Source organism: Mesocricetus auratus, unplaced genomic scaffold (assembly GCF_017639785.1).
Source record: "Mesocricetus auratus isolate SY011 unplaced genomic scaffold, BCM_Maur_2.0 Super-Scaffold_100004, whole genome shotgun sequence".
Classification (NCBI taxonomy): Eukaryota; Metazoa; Chordata; class Mammalia; order Rodentia; family Cricetidae; genus Mesocricetus; species Mesocricetus auratus.
Window position 1 is genome coordinate 52933723 of NW_024429189.1, and position 22507 is coordinate 52956229.

Here is a 22507-nt window from a genome sequence, read left to right on the forward strand (position 1 = left end):
ATCCAATTTTTTTTGCTCGTTCCTTCATGGAAAATTTTATTATGTATCATGCTTCAACACTTTGTTAATGATCTTACTTTGCAATATGCTCTCCAAGTGCCAATGAGTGGATTTTAGATACTGCTTATTTTTTTAATTTTAATTTTAAATAGCTTGTTTTACATGTCAATCCCAGTTCCCTCTCCCTCCCCTCCTCCCGCACTCCCCCACCATCCCCCCCATCCTCCCACCCAATAATCTAATTTTAAGAAAGTAGTTTGGAATGCATGAAAGTCACCAAAACTGGGTAACTATATCATCATTCTGTTAGGAATACATGACTATTTTTATAAGAGAGTACACATGTGATAAATGTGTGGTTACTAGAATAACAGATTATTTTATTTAATGTGTATGTTCTTTGTGTTCTTTGTATTATATCATTATTATGTTCAGGAGAAAAGTAATCAAAATGTTAAAGTTTTGGTGCATTAAAAGAGAACTTGCGGGCTAGAGAGATGGCTCAGCTGTTAAAGGCTAGGCTCACAACTTAAAATATAAAAGAGAACTTGCAAAATTTTTAGTATATTTCTTAAAAATAAATTATTAACTCCTAAACATTCAAGGAAGAAAACTGGGCCTGAGAGATCACTCAGTCATTAAGAGTGTGCACTGCTCATGCAAAGGACCGACCAGCTCCCAACACTCACTTTAGTCAGTTCATAAACACCTGCAACTTCACTTCCAGTGGATCTGATATCCTATTTAAACTCTGAAAACACCTGCACAGATGGCATACTCATATCCAGATGCGTGCACACATACACACACACACACACACACACTACATATATGTAAATATAAATTAAAATCTTTTAAAAAGAAAAATTTAAGATTTTTAATCTATTTGAAATTGATAATTGTTCTATAATACATGAAGAACAATTACAGCTAGCATATCTACCAATATTTTCTAAGTTTAGTTGGTGGGAAGACAAATATTGACTAAGACAATATTGCTTCCTATAAGTAAGGAAATGTTTGTTATTTCATAAGTTAAAGTATTTTATAATTTCAACATAATTATCATTCCAAATATCAGTGATTTAATGGGAAGCATATCATACCTCTTTTACACGCCCTAACACAGTCTTTTTTTGTAGTAAAATTATTATTGTTTCCCCCACATCCAGTGTACTTAAATTGGCGACATTTCCCAATGGTTGAATTGTAGTAGAATCTCGTCTCATTGGCTTGACACAATCCACTGTCTGCTGGACTAAGACACCATGAAGGGCCATGATATTCTATAAATAAATAAACAGATAAATAAATAAATAAATATTTTTAAAAGACAGAAAATTTGGTAAGCTCTATACATGATGAATCTGAGCCTTCTTGTTATGTGTTCCTTGCAGATTAGCTTGATGGCATGTCTTCTGAATAAAGCAGAATCCTGCAAAGATTAATACTCAAGAAAGCCCAAGAGTTTCAATTCCCATAATACACTTAAACAAATTGAAATGTCCATAATACCATGATCTTTTCCAATGAACCAAACAGAGCACATTTGATAAAAGAAAAGCCAATGGTTAGTGTTTATATGAACAAATTAGTTATACACAATCAAACCAAGTCCTACTCAACAACTTATCTTCTGAAACTTCAACTGTATATTTACAAAGACATATAAATTAGTATATATGAAATAAATTGTCCATATTTCCATAGTAAAGTAAGTCACTGGTTTGAAATAGATAGCTCAGTCTGTCAACAGGACCAACAAATGCTCAAAAACCAAGAACATGCAACTAGGGTAATAATGACAACAGTGATAACGATAACTCTAATGTGAAAAGTAGTTGGAGCTTAGTAATGTTTTTTAAATTTCTTTGGTGATTTCTCTCAGGAAGGGCAAGCTGGTGCTTCTCAGCTGTCCAGCTTTGTCTGATGGTCATAAACGAAGGCTGCGAGTAAGGTGGTGATTGATGAACTATAGAGGAAAACTTCAGTGGCTTCAGCAGATGGTAAGATGTCATACAGCACATGCAGAGGCAGCCCGGAAAATGTTCATGGGCAGAAAATCCAACTTTGAACAATCCAGTGCCCAGAAAAGGCAAGCAGGTTGTGCAGAAAGCAAGCAGCAATCTTTTGGCATGTAAACCCTAGATGGAAAAAGACTAAAAGTGAAGAACACATAAGAAGAGCCTTAATTTGATAAACACATTTTTGTCATCTCCTGCCTTCTAGATATATGAGTAGAAATCAGAATGTCTGGATATAATAACTGACATACTGAGGGACTGAGGATGACAGGTTAATATATAAGAAAAATTATAAAGGCAATGTGCAAAATGTAAGACTTACACTCACATGAAGAATATTTAGTTTCATTTAGATCTTTGGCTAAACATATAAACACTGATTTTGAATGAAACCCTTAAGATCTCTAAAGCAGTGTTCATAAAGTGTCTAGGCTATTACTTTATATTCTGCTACTCTGCATCCTTGAACATGAGCGTGCCCCATCATAAACCTGAGTTAAGATCATGTGATGGGAATGTGTTCTAAAGGTTCCACCATATGCCCGCACTTTTTGTCATGAGCAGTTTAAGAAAGTAGTTCCAAAGGTAGAGGAGACACATTGCAGTTGGGTCCTCCTATTGTCCAGCTACTCCAGTGAGTATCCTGTGTTTTTTTCATTCCTACCCAGTTTAGATTTGAATAGTTAGCAACTGCACCTCCTTTGACTCCTGAACTTCCAAAACCACCACCCAGGTTCAGAAACAGAAATGGCAGACTAGAAGCATTTGAATGGAATCGAGAAACAGAGGAATTTGTTACTTGTTTTATGTTTTTTTCCAGCAAGCACCACATATATTTCATAACAAATTGTATATAGAAGGTATGTAACGTATACATCATTTTAGGGTCTTCTATACAAGATGTGTCAGTCCACAGTAATTTGCAGATAATGCATGTTTAATGTATCAATATCTATAAGTGTACCTTTCTTTACAAATGTCAATTACTATGTTTTAATAGCAATGCCCACCCTAAGACCCCTTAAGTCAAAACAGAGAATTTTTCATTCTCTGAGAGCAACTCCTTCTCCACTTAGTGTATAACCCGATGAAAGTTTAGCATCATAATCAAAATTGAACATATTTCTAAGTGAAAAAAGCTAACTTGACTACTTCCCCTAGACTGGAGGTAAGAAGGAAGAATATTACCAGAAACCAAAAACCTACATCCCAGGTTAAAACTAGAACCAGAACAGGCATTTCTAGGGGAACATAAATCATGGCGTATATGCCACAGGTATAATGGGCACATAGGCTCTAAGCTCTGTCTTCCTTTGGCCATCTAAGAATCCAGAAATATTCACTAGTGGCCAGTGAACTCAGAAGCCAGTGGAAATGGGTTTCATGCAGCACTGGGCATCAGAAGGCAGGGTTCATATGAAAGAAGGCAGTCAAGAGCACAGGTGAACCAGAAAGGCTTCATTGCCAATTTAACCATCCAGGACTTCACATTTCTGCCACCTGTGCACAGTGACTTCTGCCTAAGTGTCTAGCACAGATCTGGGAGCTGAGGTCCGCATGCAGATGCATACCACACACCTCCTGCTACCACACACTCGCTCGCTCCACCCGGAGGCATCTTCCCAAGAATGTACGGTGGCAGCTGTTTCCTTGTCTCATTCTGTTAGTCCTGATACCCGATCTGCACAGATCCAATCCAGCATATCTTTGACCACATCAGCAGTCATGTTCCTAATACTAGAAAGGATGCTATGTTCAGAGTGGAGTATAGTTTGAAATTTATCACTAAGTATTCAGTACTATACATAGTAAAGTATTACAGTATGCAAAACATTTTTCAACTTGGGAGTCTTTTTATAAGGTACTTGTTTTCCCAGAACATGAATTACAGACAATGTTGAAGTGAACTCCTAGTTTTTAAGATTATGTTAATGCTGACTACCATTTAGTTATTTTAATATAAATGATAGGTAAAGTAACGCAGTTTCTGCAGAATGTTTGGAGACCTTGACTAGCATCTAATTAAATTTCCAGAAGTGAGAAAATAGAATATGTTTGTATCCCATGAAAAGATAAGTTTGTCTGTGTTCAGTTACAAAGTTATTCTTAACATAGGTAGACACTCACCTATTGAAACAGACGTTGATATCTACAATGAAAGAATATACATTTTGAAGTAGTTGCATAGTGTGATTTGTTTAGTCTAGATTATGATTAGTGACAGAAATTTAAGATAGGATAAAAAGACACTAACCTGGCTGGTTTCTGCTCATGTTCCAAAGGGACTTTAATAGCCAAATGCATTCTTCCTTGATCCGCCATCAATAACAAGTTGAGTGGATTCCATCTAGAGGGCTTTTTGATAGGTGTCATGGCATACCACCTCCCTTTCCTTTTTTGTTAGAAAACCGTGACTATCTAGTGTGACTACTAGAGTGCAGGGTGGTGGCCCAGGGTCCACTTCTCAAGTAAAATGTTTTATGTAAATTGACTTTGAAATTCATACAGTACACTTCAGACTTAGTGCACTGAAACATTACTGAAATGTCTTATTCCCACAATACTTCCCTGTGTAAGTGCTCATGGTATCAAGAAAATTAGTATTTGTGAACCACTTCATGACCCATGAACTTGTTTCCTTCTGGGATTGGGAAGGGGGGGATTGAATAACAAATCATTCCTTTTTTTTTCCTATAAGTTGTAGTAAAGAGAAACATAATTTCATTACAATTTTTATAAAATTTTAAATAATACCAAAACAAAAAATATGAAACAAAACATCCACATAATTCCCTCCCCCAATTAAATTACTATCAATGATTTTGAAAAGGGTTTTCTCAAAATAATTTGTATATACAAATATATATCCATGTACTACCCTACATATTATTATTCTGAATAACTTGTGAATATATACTTATATTATATACAATTATATACCCTTTTAAATATGTGCATAATTGTCCATCAGTTCTACTAAACATCACTTACACAGAATCTGTCTTTGACTTTACGATAAGCTTATTTTATGTACTACTAATAAGGAAAACCTGATCATATAATTGTGTACCATCAGTGATAAGCTTCATCATGATTACAACCATGTTAAGATGTTGAAAAATGTGTAACTTAAAATTAGTAAAATATGCTAACTTGTATTATATGCCAAAATGCCAAATTCATGCATAGATATATCTATATAAAAACACATAAATAAAAGTGAAAATTATACGTTATTCATTGGGCAAAGTGCTGCGAGTCTATGTGATAAGTGATTACTATAAATATAGCTTTATAGTTTGTAAACTCAGAAGTTTGCTAGGCTAAAGTTCCAGAGAAAATGTTTGTGTTGAGCTTATTATATGCTTTTGAACTCCTCCAGCAGACACTTACAGTCTTTCAATCATTTGCTTCATGGTGAATTTTTTGTTTTGATTTGTTTTGTTTTTCAAGAGAGGGTTTCTCTGTGTAACTTTGAAGCCTGTCCTGGAACTCACTCTGTAGACCAGGCTGGCCTCAAACTCACAGAGATCCACCTGCTTCAGCCTCCCAAGTACTAGGATGAAAGGCATGAGCCACTACTGTCCAGCTATAATTAATTTTTTTGCAAATTAAAGAACATTTATTGACAAATGGACAAGAAATTTTTTCTTCTGTGTGATATGATTATTGCCAAATTTTAATTCTAATGCTCAAGTTACAAATAAAAATATTTGACTAGAGTTAATTCAGTTCCCTACAGTGATAAATAAAATGCTACAGACTGGAACATGCTCTGATTGGTAATGGACAATAAATCCACCGTCTCCTCTGCTTTACAGAAAACATGCAATCACCCACTAGAAGAGAAGTCTCTAAAACCATAGAAACTGATACTTCCGTCAACATTGAAAAGCAGGCAAGGACTGCTAAGCAATTCCTTAGAGGATTGGTTCTGTTACACTGCATGTACTAGGCCACTTAGTAGAAGGTAAAACGTAGAGTCTGTGCAGCCAGAAAATTTGACATGGAAAGGTCATAGGAAGAGACTGTAAGAACTCTTTCCTGGACAGGAAAGCCTACCCAGATTAAAAAGGAAAGAGAGAAACTAAGTAGGTATTTGTTTGCTTTTGTCTAGAGGTCAACTAATCCACACTCAGAGTTCATTAAGGTACTATACTGAAGAATTTTTCTTAACAATCCAGGAAGCAAAAAGGCCTTAGACAATGACAATTATGAAATTTTCATAAACATATTTTTTCAATTAAATGTTTTACCAGGAAATATATGTTTGGAAAAATATACTTACAATCAGTACCATTTTCATCTTCAAATATTGTGCAGAAGGCCTGGAGAGACGGCTCAGCAATTAAGAACACCTGCTGCTCTCGCACAGGACCCACGTGGCTATATTTCTGTAATTCCAGTCCAGGAACTGATACTGGCTGCCTCAGGCAATGAACACGTGAGATGCGCAGACATACGTGCATGCCAAACTCCCATACATGTACACTAAATTTAAGAATACTATCTGGAGAACCCTGTGGGATAGGCTATAGATAAAGGCATATCATAGACCTTTGTCTGTGCGGCAGATCACTTATTGTCTTCTGTTTGTTTAATGTATTGGTTACCTTTAATAGAATGGGCTTTCAGCAATCAGAGAAACAGTAGAATACGGGTGACAGCACAAAGATGAGAGTATTCCCAGCTTATCTGGAGGGGTATTTTAAAAAGTCTAGACTAGTAAAGAACAGAACAGAACAAACAGAATGGTAGAGTGTAGAACTGGAAAAGCGGAATTTGGGTGTACACAAAGAACCACAGGCAACTGAGGAAATCAGGAAGTGAGAAAGCTGGGCTTTTCCAGAGCAGACTCAGCAGCAAATATGCTTACCCTGGGATCTACGTCACCGGTGCCCACGTTTTAAATTTCACCTTATCCCGCCATACCGCCTGTAAGGTCTCATCACAAAAGCCTTCTCCTACTTGACAATTACATCTCTAAAGAACAAAACCACCCTCATATTTCCATTCTTCCATTTCCAGATTCTATGACAATTCCCATCAGCCATGTAGTCAATTTTACGAATTTCACTTTAATTAGGAAGCACACAAATCCATACCTCAGATCATAAAGGTGTTTAATGCCTCCAATGATCACAAGCAAAACCCAGAGACACAAAAGGTGAAATTTTATTTAATTAATTATGCTTGGAGTTTACAAGCACGTGTGTTAACTATAATGAATTAATATTCTTCTATTCAAGGCTACAGCTTTAATTGCGTCAAAACCAAAATACGCATTAGCAATATCTTTGAGTTACTTCTTTACCAGCTATGTATCTTAGGTGAATTTGGGTCAGGGTCATCACCACCGAAATGTCTTTAAATCAATATTCTCATTAATGACAACATGGATAAAGAGTTTTGCATGCTATTACAGGATTTTAAACACTGTATGACGCATTGCATTCCACACGAGGCAAAGAACGAACTGGAGGCTGAGAGAAATGGCATGCTTTTTTTCAACGGTACAAAACAAGTCAGGAAATTAAAGGACTGGAATCGAACTCAAATTCCATTCCTAAAGCCAATGTTCTAACCAATCATGAGGCAACACTCTTAAAGCTAAGTAGAAAATGCTTCTAGACTTACTGGGCAAATACTTCAAAAATTTTATCAGATACAGCTTGTGACACTTCATTATTTATAATCTCCAAATCCCTTCTCCCCATCAGTCTCCAGTCAAAACCATCTAAATGTGCCTCATGCACTGTCACATGGATGAATTGGCGTTCGAGTCTGAACAGGAGAAAGGTGTGCGTAATTGAAACAGAAACCCTAATAAGGAGGCTGGAAGCAGCCTTGGGGGCAACAGTGGTGAGCCAAATAGCTCTCCACCATCTGAAGGCAGGAATCATTAGGTTGGCATGTTCAACCTGGCCTCATTCTAGAAATCACAAAACACAATCCAGGCCTTTATGTCTCTGTGATCAGATGCGTGCCAGTGAGTAAGCTCCTGGCATTCATACAGTTGAAAACAGGGAGCATGGCCCTGGGGTATTGTGAGAGGTAGGAGTGTGGGGCTCTGTAGTGGGTGCTTCTCACTTCATTTCTGCAGAGATCATCCAATCTTTAAAGATAAAAGTGACACTCAGAGAATTAAGACTAAACTAACCCCTGTTCCTAGTCTATCTTTTTGCTGTCAATACAAAATTCGTATTCCAATATGGATTTTCCTACTGCTTTAAGAAAAGAAATCTTAACAAATTAATAGTGATAGTAGTTTGGTCTGTGTTAATATGCAACTAAGTTTCTGTTGTAGCTTTATAATTTTCACAAGCTTAAATTTCTATTATTTTATTCCACACAAATGTCACTTAAACTAATCTGGTTGCCACAGTGAAGTTGTCTACTTCATCTCCTGTAAAAGTATCTATTGACGTCGAGAAACATTTCTCTGGAGGGCTCCACTGTCTGGGACAACCGTTGTCTTTAGTTAGATTCAAAATTGTCTGTGAAGAGATTTTCCAGGTAGGTAGGGTGACAGCTGCGATTTTGGCAGAGGCAGTGCCACATTTTTGTTTCTGGCCAGCACTCCTGCCAGGAAGTAGAAGGTCTGATGTGAGCTCTGCTAAAGCTGTCTATTTCTGGAAAGCCAGCTTGCCAGGGTGTCAGCACAAGCTCCCAGATTTACTATGCAGGAACTGGTAGGATGAGATACATTCTATGCTTCTCAGTGAGAATACATCTCAAGGCCAACATACTTGCTTCAAATTGTGTGTGCTTGCCGATGAAATGAGGTTTACAGCACTGTCCATGGCACTCATGATTTCTTGGGGTATGCATTTAAATGTGTATTCCTTAGTTAGTAAGGGGATATCTTCTTCCCAGAAAATTTACTTGATTTCAATATTCCTCTGCATATAATCACTATCTTCCAAGAGAACATAGAGGCAATGGTGACATTTAATTATTTGATAGCTTCTCTGTCAACATTGTTCCTCTTCCAGAAGGCCAATGATAATATATACACACATATATGTATTAATTTTTTCCACCATTTTCTGTGTATGTAGAGTTTGGCCCTAGGTTATGTGTTAGATTGAGTCAGAAGAGAGTTTCAAGTGGCCACAGGGTCTTCTTTTTTACATCTAGTCATTCTCCCTGGACCTGGAGGCCGGCATGAAGCAGTATGGCCCTAGATCAGTACTTAGGTGCTCATTTTCTCATTCAGAGACAAAGTGCTGGAGATTGAGTTAGCAGTAGGCTTTTGAAGTCTAACCAAAGATGAGTTTTTTCAAAATATCATAAAGGTGATGCAGTCCCAAGGCAACTGTTAAGAGATGATGTATAGAAGCAAAGTCGGCTATGAGAATTTGGAAAACTTTTTTTTCCAAGAAAGGTCAAGTCTACCCCAAAGACCCAGAACCAATATGATTAGTCTTCCTTTCCCAGTTATGTTTACCAGTTAGACATAGTAAAAGACTATGCTAACTATGAATGTTAATATTAAAACTTTATTAATTATGAGTATAAAAACATCAAGTATACTATCTAAATATTAAGTAAACCCAAAGGAAATGCATAATAGAATATACATAGAATGCTATCCAATCCTAATGACAAAAAGTGTGAGTACATGAATGTAGAAGGCGTTCAGAAAGACGTGGTAAGTATAATCAGCATTCTTCCAACCACCATTTGTTCCTTCTTTTGTAACTGTGAATCACAAAATTAATAAATAAAACATGTAAGTCATCTATCGTATGCTTAACATTGAGACAAATGCTGGAACAGAGACAGGCGATAAATGGTCATACTCAAAACCTTGTAGCACAGTAACTTAAGCAAAGCAAACACATCAAATGACAGCCACATTAAATGAATCTGATTGGGTAGCCAGAGTAAAGGCAGAGAAAGGAGGCTTCTATACAGTAGTGAATCCATAGGCAAGAAGATAAGCAGGCCAGTGAATACCAGTTGGGAAAAAATGTATAGGACAGTCTGTGGAATGAACATGGATAATGTGATTAAGAATAACATCAATGGACAGAAAGTCTTATATTTAAAAGCTAGGTAAAAAGCAAACAGAAAATGTTGACAAATTCAAACTAAGTAATGAAGCTAAATTAAAACAGCAAAGAACATATCATGTATACATTTCTACATGTTACATACACATTTCTACACTTTACATACACGGAAGCCCTACTTCAAAGCACATCTTAAAAAAGATTAAGAAAAATTATTACTTTTATGAGATTAGGTGCCTTAAACACATCAAATATCTCTATTTTAACATACCCTCAAATAATAAAATCATTATTTTTAAAAAGATAATTCTAACACACATCCACTTCTACTGTTGCCATAATATATTCATAAAATAATAAAAATAAGATTCTTACCCCAACTGCTGGGCATTTTGGTAGACTGGGGAATCAAGGTGTTGTTTACAGTATTGAGATCAGGTGCATAGTTATCTATCTGTAACTCATTCCCTGGGAAAGAAACAATGTAAGCAATTACAATCTGAAAGCACAGCAGAATCTCCTATCTTTGTATACAAGCAAATGTAACTGTTGGCTTAAGAACAGCAGACCTGTTGCAATTTAATCCTCTAACTCTTCTAAGTTAGCAAACAAAGAAGTTTAAATACATATGCAAGTTGAGATTTCCATTAATAATATTGTACCTAATGACCAAAGTCCTGCAACAGTTCATGCATAAGGTTTCCTTTTCTTGTTTTTTATGAGTAATTATTAACCCTCATATTGTATAAGAATAAGAAATTTCAGCAGTCCTACCCTCTTTCTGAATGTATATTGCAGTTCTCTAAGGAAAGTTAACTACTGTATCTGAGAACATTACGGGATTTAGGGTAGCTGTAGAGATGCGTTGATTATCTGTGTTTATTTTTTATCAGGATGGGGAATCTCTTTCAGACCTAGTTTCTGTTTGTGCAACTTAAACGGAATCTGGGTACATCCTCAAGGACTCTTCATCTCAAATGATTCCTGTAAAGGGACCCAAGTGACATGAGAAACGAACTCACCGGTATCCTCACAGGTGCTCTTGCACGCTTCCAAAGTCTCAAAGTTGTTGAGGTTGCCTAGGCACCCACCATACTTGAATCGTTCACACTGCTTTGACTGGTTGTTATAAAAATACCTAGTAATGAGGCCTCGGCAGATCCCAGGGTCCTCTTCCAAGAAGCAGAAATCTGGCTTTTCTACAAATGGCAAAACACATCGGAAAGAGATACTCTTCTTTTGTTATTACCACTTAATTATTTACATGAAATTTATAATCAACTTATTTAGAAGCCAAATTTAAAACCAGTTTTAAAAGTTTAAAGGCTAAGCCAGAAGATAATTGTTATCTCATTAAAAATAAATAAAAATAATTTTATTAAAAACTGAACCATTATCTAACCGTTTGGGTTCTTGGAATAATGAACATGAAACTATGTCTTATATTTTTTTAAAATCTGGTATTTCAGTTCTAAATTTCTTATATTAGATTACAGGGAATTATGATCAACATTTTTATGAGCCAATAAAATAAAAGATAGTGGGTTATTTGATCTATGCTGACCTTGTTTTAGAAGTACAAAGGATTATGGCAAGTTTTGCTTTAATTATTTCTATTCAGTTTAATGCACTAATATTAAAGAAAGGTCTGCTGAAGTGTTGAGAATCACTAGGGACGGGGTGCTGTGTCAGCTCATTAAGAATGCTATAGAGGTTTTAAACCTTGGAAAGGATCTTAGAGGTACGGAAGTTGGCCTGGCTATTCTTGGAAGTTCCTGAATTCTTATGCTGGAATTAATATCTGTTCTCAGTATGGCCTCCTCCACTGTTGGGTCTCTCCCTCCCTCCCCACCCTCTCTTTTTTTCTTCTTCCAAGCACTAGGCTGAACCAACAGTGTAGAGGCAGAAAGGAAATACATGTTCAGGGATTAGAAGGGCTTTTGCAAAGACTAAAACCCTTCCTTTGTTCACGTTCCAAAACAGGCTAAACACAGCTGTCACAAAATCTGTAATATTATGACATACATTACAATCTCTGTCCGCATGCATACTGTGAAGAGAACTGAGTTAGTTTTCAAATGTATTAAGCTCAAAAGTCTTACTGCACTGGAATATTTTAGACAAAGTTCTAATTCCTCCATTTTCTCCTATAAATATATTTCTGTGGTAGCAAAATGAACTATGATACCCTTCCATGTCTTAAAGCAACTTGTTTTTTTATATAAGGAATTCAGTGCTTACAAGAGCTCTACTATCAAAAGAGAATGTATTCCAAGCACTTCAGACACAGAGCCCAGAGCTCCAAAGCTGGAAGTGACCTGAAAGCCTCCTCTCTGAGGACTTGTTCTCATAGTACCAGAAGGAACCATTCAAGTTTCCAAAGGAGAGAGGCAACCAACAGTCCTACCCAGCTACAACATCTGTAAACAAAAATGACCAGAATGACACAGTAACCCTAAGAGTACAGTAGAATGAATTTAAGATCTAAGGGAACAGAGAGTTTGCTATAAGATTGTGTCTCCTAGAAAAGTCAGAAGCTCCACTGATAAAGTCCCACCAACATGAGCTGAACAAGAACAATGACGACAGAGACACTAAACATGGATCAGGGGAGAGCCATGAGTTCTTGTCCCTACACAAAGAACTACAGGCAACTGAGGAAAGCTGAGAATGCAAAACTAATGTCCAGGAAAGAGCACACTCTAACATTTGTACACCGAAAACACAAGTAACACCCACTCTCTCAGCCGTCACAAGAGTTAAATACATGGCTTGTAACTACAGTCCATGCTATACAGTAGATCTTTTGAACATTCCCTCCTATGCAATGACTCTGTCTTCTCAGTCACCTCTCCACCACACAGTCTTGGGTGGCGACAATGCCACCTTCTACTCTTAGATCACCCTTCTAAGACTCTATGACTGAGATTATGCTGTGCATTTCATTCAGCATGGTGTTCACCAAATCCAGCCATATTGTTGCAAGTAACAACTGGATAATTTCACACCGTGTAGAATATGACACATTTTCCTTATCCTTTTATCCACAGATAAAAGGAGTTCATTCCATATTCTTGTAGAATAAATACTTCAATGAATGGGGTGTGCAACCTATTGGTTTCCTTTCTCTTTGACATGTACTGAGTGGTTGGGTTGATGGCTATAATAAATAGTAGTTCCATTTTTAATTTAAAAATTTGATGCGAAGCATCCATATTGTTTTCCTTGGTTGTCACATGGGTTTAACAGGAGTGAAATGATAGCTCATTTGAGTTTCTATTTGTGTTTCTTTAACGGTTAGTGTTGTATAATCTTTTCCTATCATACTCCTGTCCTTTAGGATACTCACTCTGGTATGCAATTGTGTCATATCTAGGAAATGGGAAAAACAGTTTTGAAAATTTAATATTTTAAGGGAAAAACCAAATACATTCAGTTCTAATTTTGATTAATTTTAAGGCATAAGTTTTCAAGAAATTTTAAATAATTTTTAAAATATACAAAATTCTATGCATAAAAAGTTAATGGCTGAAATATATTGCATATTAAAAGCAAAATTATAATAATCTATGCTATGGTCATTATTAATAACTTCTATGTGGAAGCTTTTTTACCTGAGACCCCCATCAAATTATATGAATTTATCTTAGGAGAAAGCTGAAAATGCACACATGTAAAATAATTCTTAGGTCTATAAATCAAAATTAAAAAATCAAACAGGATTATAAATAAGGTAATTCTCCATATTCCTTAAAGTGTCATTCTTTTAGATTTGCATACACACTTGTGGTAAATGGTACTGTTATAATTGAGTAAAACTATTAATGTAAGCCATAAGGCATCTTCCATAATCTGTAGAAATATTATGCCAACTTTTTGCATGCCTGCATATCAAGAGATTGCTTACTGTTAGTCTTTCTTTCTGAGGCATTGGCCTGAATCTTCATTATCTTTTGATTTTCTTTTGATATCTTATAATATTGTCATTATCATTAAACCCAGTAATTGATTTGTCCTGTTTCAAGGCTAGGAAGCATATCAACTTCAATTTGATGTAATTTTTACCATGGAGCAATTGTAACAACTAAACACTTTTAACGTTCATATGTTCAGAGTGCTAATCTTTTTCTTTAAAGTGATTGTTTCTTGAATTCCAAAATTTATTTTTGCATTTGATTCTTACAGTAAAATTTTTTCTCTAAATCTATATTGTAAAAGAAATCTTAATATTTTAATGTTGCTATTGCCTTTCACAAAAATATCTTCTTTCACTTGTAGACAAAACTCATTTTATAAGTATACTGTTTTCTTAAGTACTAACAATAACTATGACCTTACTTAATTGGAGTACTGAACCTTGTTACCAAGATCAATTCACTGCTTGAAGGGATATATTTTTTTAAATTATAAACAATCACTTTTGTTTGATACACAAATTGTGATTGGATTTATTTTATTCCTTTTATTGGTTGGTTGGTTTTGTTCTCTTGAGATGGGGTTTCTCTGTGTAGTCCTAGTTGTCCTGGAACTTGCTTTGTAGACGAGGATGGCTTTGAACTCATAGATCCACCTGTCTCTGCTTCCCAAGTGCTGGGGTCAAAGGCATGTGCCATGACCACCCAGCTATTTTATGCATTTTTAAATTGAATTCTGGGTCTGAAGATTTCCAATTAGTAAAAGACATTTTCAACAGTTTCCCATACACGGGAGAATTAAAATGTGTAAAACTTAATCACACTTTGTAGTTTGCATCTTCGCTTCCTTTAAACGACTTAATCTTTTCAGAATTTTGAGTCAAGCAGCCTGATTTTCTTTTTGGATATTTTCCTATTTAATGCAAATATCATAAATGGTAACTGGATTATATCTGCTTCCGGGACTTAATTCAAAGCAAGTTGAGCCTGGAGACTGGCACTTCTTTGAACTACATAGTAAGATGGATGATGAAACATGGGTAGGAAAAATAGAGCTTCTTTTTCTTAACCCAATGATACTGTCATTACAGTAAGTCCTTTAAAAGAGTTAGATCTAGTAAAAATTCTTTCTTCAAAAAAATTTATGCACACTAAATAATGACAAAGGCAATTATTGTTAACTTTCTATACTCACTTTTTGCATACTGTTAACAACTCAAGAAAATAATCCAAGCAATGAAATTTACTTAAATCACACAGGGCTGAGATTAACAATGGATTAGAGAACTAAAACAAGACAATTAAGGACTAAATCATTACCTGCATGTTGTTAAAATAGCCTGTGTAACTCACACCACAAGGATATTTGCTCAACTATGTTCATAGCAGCATTATTGGTAATAGCCAGAACCTGGAAACAACCTAGATGCCCCTCAGCCAAAGAATGGATGAAGAAAATGTGGTCCATTTACACAATAGAGTATTACTCAGTGGTTTAAAAGAAATGACATCATGAAATTTGCAGGCAAATGCATGGAACTAGAAAAAAAATCCTGAGTGAGGTAACCCATACTCAGAAAGACAAACATGGTATGTGCTCACTCATAAGTGAATATTAGACATAAAACAAAGGATAACCAACCTACAGTCCACAAGCCCAGAGAAACCAGGAAACTAGGAAGACCCTGAGCGAAACATACGTGGATCCTCCTCTCCCACACGCAAAGGGAAATAGACAAGCTCTCCTAAGAAAATTGGGAGTGTTGGGGGAGGGGGAAGAGTGGAAGAGGAGTGGGGAGGGGAGGAAGAGGGGGAGACAACATGAGGAATCAGGAAGGTCAAGTTGGGGAAGGACAGGCAGGGAGAGCAAGGAAAGAGATACCTTGAGAGAGGGAGCCATCACAGGATTATTGAGAAACCTGGCACTAGGGAAATTCCCAGGAATCTGCAAGGATGACCCAACTAAGAATCTAAGCAATAGTGGAGAGGCTACCTTAACTGCCCTTCCCCTGTAATCAGATTGATGACTACCTTAATTGTCATCATAGAACCTTCATCCAGTAACTGATGAAGCAGATGCAGAGATCCACAGCTAAGCACTGGGCTGAACCCCTGGAGTTCAGTAACAGAGAAGGAAGAGAGATAATATGAGCAAAGGGGTCAAGATCATGCTGGGGAAACCCACTGAAACAGCTGGCCTGAGCAAGCGGGAGCTCAGTGACTCATGACTTGACTAGACCCTCTGAGTGTGGGTGACAGTCGGGTGGCTTGGGCAGTTTGTGGGGCCACTAACTGGAGAACCAGTATTTATCCCCAGTATGAACTGACCTTTTGGAGCCCATTCCCTATGGAGAGATACTTTGATCAGCCTAGATACAGCGGGGGAGGGCCTTGGTCCTGTCTCAAGTGATGTGACAGACTGTCTTGATTCCCCATGGATGGTCCTAGGGAATCCACTCTCTGAGGAGTGGATGTGGGGTGGGTTGGGGAGAAGTCGAGGGGATCAGGAGGATGGGAGGGAGAGGGAACTGGGATTAGCATGTCAAGATTGTTCTAAAAAGTAAAAAGGGAAAAAGTAGCCTGTGTGGCTCTAGGACAGCAGTTCCCAGCCTTCCTGCAGGGACCCTTTAGTACAGCTCCTCATGTTGTAGTGAACCCCAACCATATAATCATTCTCGTTGCTACTTCACAACTGTAATTTTACTACTGTTATGAACTGCAATGTAAATATCTGATATGCAGGATGTCTGATATGCAACCCCTGTGAAAGAGTTGTTTGACCTCCCCAAATGAGGTCATGACCCACAGGTTAAGAACAAATGCTCTAGAGAGCCTGTGATGCAAAACTCATGGCCCATAGAGCCTTCCTTCCAAACAGCGTCTGTGATGTCTAAGTTTTCACCGCATCCAGGGAACATTATCCCCGATGTCCTGTAGATTCGGTCAACCCACAGCAGAGGTATATAAAACTGAATGCCCAACTGTGTTAGATAAATGTTACCAATTTTCACATAAGTGAAAATTCACCTGCTCCGGATGTTGTCTTTACAGTCGTCTTTTTATAACCTGCAAGAGAAAGTATGTGAGTTAATGGCCATCATTTATAATGCCATATTATGAGCTTGACCTTAAACTGGAACAATTACGTAATCCCATTAATATTATCCTCGTACAGAATGTCTTCATGACTCGAGTTTATTATTATTTATAGGTTATTATAGCCAATCATTTTTGTATGTTTTATTGTTGTTATTATTGATTGTGGTGGTGTTTATGCGGGGTCTTGTAAATGTTATGCAAAAGTCTACCACTGAATTGAATCTCCTACCCCCACATCCTTTTCTTGATAATTATTTTACCTGGTATATAAAAAATGTAGACTTACACATAGTAATAGAGTGTTGTGTCATATTTCAATACACGTGTATACTGAGTAATATTTAAGTGAGGCTGAGTATATCTACCCCCTCAAATATATATCAATTCTTTTTGTTGAAACCTCTTAAAAACTCTTCGATGCAGCTTTTGGAACGTGTAATATCTTGTTGCCTGTAGCTCCCCTACTATGCATTAGCATCAGGTAAAACTACCAATGATGAAATTTGTAAGCATTGTTAAAATGTCATAAAATCATGATGTGACTACAAAGTAAGAATATCCACTGAAGTTTAATAATACATTATTATGTGCTTTATAATCCTACATCAGAAAAATCAGCACCAAGGTTAGGTTAGGTAATGTTTACATGGCAGGGATGAAATTTTGAATTTTTTTTTGCTGTATTAAAATTTCAATGAGAAGCCGGACTGTGGTGGCGCACGCCTTTATTCCCAGCACTCAGGAGGCAGAGGCAAAAGGGTCTCTGTGAGTTTGAGACCAGCCTGGTCTACAAGAGCTAGTTCCAGGACAGCCTCCAAAGCCACAGAGAAACCCTGTCTCGAAAAACCAAACGAAAAGAAAAAAAACATTCCAATAAGAATGACTCATCTCTAGGTCACAGTCTTAGACCTAGAAGTGCTAAGTTGACTCCCATAGTAGAAATTTGTGTGTGTTAATATGTTTATCTTTGGAGCCTGACGCTTAGTGCTCTGGTGCGTTACCTTCTGGGGAGAGCGCTAGGACAGCATTCTGTTTATAAAGGTGCAGCTGAGCCAGTGTGCAAAGCAATTCCTTTCCTGCCGGCCCAGCTCCCAGGTAAGCTAACTGTACTCACCGCACTGCCCCTCGGGGGTTTTTCAGTGGACTGTAACACTCCTTCCCTTTCACTGTAGGGGAGATTCTACCATAAGAAATGAGACTTCATAATTGTATAACTAACCAGAAGAAATCAAAAACAGCTGCTGACTAGGAAATCTAGAAATGTAAACAGTGGGATTTCTTGGGAAATGGTAGAGTTTTTCTAAAATTACTAAATTACAGGCTCTTGTGTCACAGGCTTCTTGGACACCTACCGCTGATGCATGTTTCCTTGCACTCTTCCAGGGTGTCAAATCGATTCTGGTTTCCTCTGCATCCCCCATATATAAATTCTTCACATTGCTGAGTAAAAATGTTGAAAAAGTAACTCCTTATCATGGCTTTGCACGGCCCATCCTCTACCTTCATTGCGCAAAATGTGTGCTTCGGTTTCATTAGTGGCTGATCCGAATCTAGAAGGTAAGAATGAAAATATCACGTCTAATTCTCTTCCAACACTATGACAATGTCCTTGCTGTCATTTTGTCAAATACACAATTTTCCCTCTCAACTTTTAAATAAGAAAATTAAAACAGAAAAGTAAAATTAGTATGAGTTCAGTGGAAGTAACAACCTGAGTGTCTGTCTGTGTTCCATGTCTTTGATAATTTATTAATGATCCCTGAAGGTTCATGAAACTTTAAATGCCATAAACCAATTCGTCCTCCAGAGGGCAGACGTGCTCTGCTAAATTAAAAGCTTATCAGCACATGAATGGACATCGCTTCAATGTTTTCGTACAAAAACTTTTTAAAACAAAGTATAAATTTGTAGATAGATGATAATCTAGTAATAAATCCATTTTTTAATTCCTTGTGATTTCAAAGCATGAACTTTTGGAAAATATTCATACAAATTTGATTTATGTTACCTTCTAGTATCTTCTCCCATTTGTATTTTGTTATTACAGTTGTATATACTAAGCTAGTATCATTTTCTAGCCATATTTTAATAATGCTAATATTCTAACAAAGAAACTGGGATGTCCTCATTTGTTTATCTGTTTCTTATTTGTTTACTTACTTGTGCCCATATATGTGTCCAGATACGCTTACATGGGGCGTGCTCGTACACCCTGCCTCTTTCTTCAGCTACTGTCTATCTCTCACTAGCCAGGAACTCAAAAGGTAGGCTAGCCGGCTGGCTTGCTCTCTGGACAGTGGGATCCAGGAATCTGCCTTTCTCTGTCTTCCCGCAATTGGGCTTACAAAACATGTACCATCGAGGTCTAGCATTTTTTTTTACACAAATTCTAGAATAAAACTCAGATCCTGGTCTTGCAAGAGAAGCACATTACAATCTCCCCCAGTCCAATCATTTATAGTACTAATAAAATTATAGACAGCCATGGTGGTTGGGGTTAATCATTAACTTGCAGAATCCAGAGTCCCATGACAGATGGCTTTCTGAGCAGGCCTTGGGTAAGGTTGGAGGAATACTGATTAGGTAAATTGACTGGGAGGACCTGTCCACTGCCATTGGCTCCCACTCTCTGGGCTGGAAACTAGACAGTTAAGGAAAAGGTGAGCTGGGTACAGACTACGTCTTTCTGATCCCTAACTGATTTATACAAGATCTTGCTTACTGAAATGTCCTGTGTGTGTGTGTGTGTGTGTGTGTGTGTGTGTGTGTGTGTGTGTGTGTGTATTCAGGAAAGCAGAGCCCAAGTTCAACATGCTTTTTAATAATTTTGCCACAAGAGGGTGAGAGTGTACCACAAATGACTTGTTCTGTTTTTCAAAGCTGTCTATGTAGTTACACTAATAATGAATTTTTTCTGAACAATTACAATTTCCCAGAACTTTGTTATAAAATTATCTAATGATCACAACTTCATGATGTCAGTGTTATCTTCATCTTGCAACAACAACAAAAAAATGCAGGAAGTACCTAAGTTTCCCCTATTTATATCAGCAAATGGTAGAATTGGCCCTCACATGTTGTTATAGCAGGGATATTACACAATCTTAACAAGAGTGATATTGTCACAAACCTGAATGACAGAGATGTTCAAGATGGCATTTGGGTTAACAATGTGATTTCTACTCAATAGAATTCTAAGAATTTGCTTTATAAATTCAGAAATAATTTTCCTATGAAAATATCTAATACTGAATCTTAGCTCCCTTTTCTGTATCTTAGGATACCAAAAAAAAAACTTAGTAGAATATGGGTGCTTGGTTAGTAAGGTCACAATTTAGGTAGTGAGAACCTTCCAGAAGCTGTGAGAATTTAAGGTTTTCCACTCCACCACCATTATTCCCTCCAATCAACTAGGTTTCAGGCTCAGAAGATGTATTTACCCAACCTTTGTTAAAAGGGAATACACTGAACCAATTCACCAGAGATGATGAGAATGTATATGTGGGAATATATATATGTATATTGTAGAGACTGTCAAGTTAATATTTTCCATTACCAATAACTTGAGTTCTAGCAATAGTTTTGTACAGAATGTTACTTTGAAGGAAATATATAAATCTCTAAGATGCCAGATGGCTGAAGCTCATGTGCATAGCTGTTTTTCCTCTTCATAATTTTTCTAGCTCAAAGCTAAAATCAACTCTCCTTCTGCTCTTTTCTTCTTGCAATATTCTAGAGTTTGTTCTGATGTTGCTGTCTTACACAAAATGTCTCTCTTGCCAGGAAGTGGTGGCCCACACCTTTAACCCCAGCACTCAGGAGGCAGAGGCAGGTGGATCTCTATGAATTCAAGGCCAGCCTGGTCTACAGAGTGAGTTCCAGAATAACCAGGGCTACACAGAGGAACCTTGTCTCCAAAAAGAAAAAAACAAAACAAAACAAACAAAAGTCTCTCTTGCTGAAGTGCCTTGATTTGGGATAGTCTAAAAATTAACCCACTTAATACAAGAACTGGCTTAAGGAAATACCACTTTGTTGAAAAAATATTCTAAGGGGGCTGGAATGATGGATGGTTCAGCAGTTAAGAGTACTTGCTGCTCTTCCAGAGCATGAGGGTTCAATTCCCAGCACACCCATGGTAGCTTACAACTGTCTTGGAACTCCAGTTCCAAGAAATCTAGTGCTGACTTCTGGCTTCTGAAGACACTGCCCACAAGTGGTGCATGGTCACAGAAGCAGGCAAAACACACACACACACACACACACACACACACACACACACACACACACACACACTAAAAACATTTGGATTCTAGCATAATGAAAAATATGAATTTTATGCTAAATTGGGAGTTTTGATTTAAAAACATCATGTTTGCAGTGCTTTACCTGTGGTTTTCACATGTCCATCAACTTCCTCAGGCAGAGCATTAAGAAGCTCCGGGGCAACGCTGAGCAACAGACACACAGATGCCCAAAAGGCATGTTCCTTCTTCTTTACAGAAGTCATTTCTGGAATACAGAGCACAAGCACGCTTAATAAGAGGTCAGTGTGGAGGCATCTGCAGGCTAGCAGGAATTTCGCAAACTTCTGAGTGAATTTACTACGTCATATTTAGTGCATCCTCACATGCCGCTGTCAGCACCTGAAGTTCACCTTTAAAACGTGTTCTTGAAACAGGGACAGGGACAGTCACATCCATGCAGTGTACGTTACCAATATTCAACAGGAGGGCATCCGTTAGCCTTGAAAATACAAGGTCCAAAGGAAATGATGAAAGATGTATAAGTGCGTGTTAATACGGATCGGTACAGTCTCTCTCGTGTGTAATCTAGATTTAAATATAGGTTGGGAGGACCCTGGAGAATAATGGGGCGGTGTTTTAAATGCAACCTAAAATGAATTAGCGAAAACATGGTTTCCATCTAAACAGGTCACATTTTCCATGCCACTCAGCTACTTTTCTTAGTCAGAACTAATTGCATTTTGATTTTTCCAGCATTTATTTTTTGACAACATTCTTAAGGCAATCTTCAATTTTTTAGTACTCTTTTCCTTTGCTTTGATCCCTCTTTCAGAAGGGAAGTGTTTTCACAGTTCCCTTCCTTGTTTCTTGTGGTGTTTGTTTTCTAAGCCATTTCCTAACCAGGTTTTCTGTGAGATAAATACACAGTAACTGCTCACAATAGAAGTTTCTTTCATCCCAGCCACCCCCTTTCTCAAACTCCCCAATTCACCATTCCCCAGTTTATGGAGAACTGATGAGCCAACGCTTTTGCACCCCAAGGGAAACGAGTTCCTGCAGGAAGTGAGACATCCTGTTTCAAACTGATTTAAAGATCTAGATCTAAAGAGGAAAAGACCTTGAAAAAACACATAGCTTAAAAAAAAAAAAAGCATGACTTCCCCTTTGCACTCAAAGGTGACCGGAAGCAGTGATCAGGGGATGCC

At 37.3% G+C, this 22507-nt stretch overlaps 1 protein-coding gene and 1 long non-coding RNA gene across 8 annotated transcripts in view; one reads left to right on the plus strand and one right to left on the minus strand.

Annotated features, from left to right (window-relative positions):
* LOC121140411 overlaps positions 1-22507 on the plus strand; it is a 78118-nt gene that overhangs the window by 37286 nt on the left and 18325 nt on the right. Inside the window, exons 3-4 of one of the 2 annotated variants that reach the window (XR_005877242.1) lie at positions 1889-2006; positions 18439-18612. This is a non-coding gene — a long non-coding RNA (uncharacterized LOC121140411). The remainder of the gene's footprint in view (positions 1-1888; positions 2007-18438; positions 18613-22507) is intronic. The other variant, XR_005877243.1, reaches the window with a different exon arrangement.
* Tfpi (tissue factor pathway inhibitor) overlaps positions 1-22507 on the minus strand; it is a 41273-nt gene that overhangs the window by 727 nt on the left and 18039 nt on the right. For 5 of the 6 annotated variants that reach the window (XM_040745702.1, XM_013121696.3, XM_013121706.3 and 2 more), the window contains 6 exons: positions 21445-21567; positions 18408-18605; positions 16984-17022; positions 11065-11241; positions 10418-10510; positions 1107-1286 (listed from right to left, as the gene is read on the minus strand). In XM_040745702.1, the coding sequence (XP_040601636.1) occupies positions 1107-1286; positions 10418-10510; positions 11065-11241; positions 16984-17022; positions 18408-18605; positions 21445-21565 (808 nt within the window). In that variant the 5' untranslated portion in view covers positions 21566-21567. Of the gene's footprint in view, positions 1-1106; positions 1287-7181; positions 9343-9648; positions 9729-10417; positions 10511-11064; positions 11242-16983; positions 17023-18407; positions 18606-21444; positions 21568-22507 lie in introns of those variants that run through there. The other variant, XM_040745705.1, reaches the window with a different exon arrangement.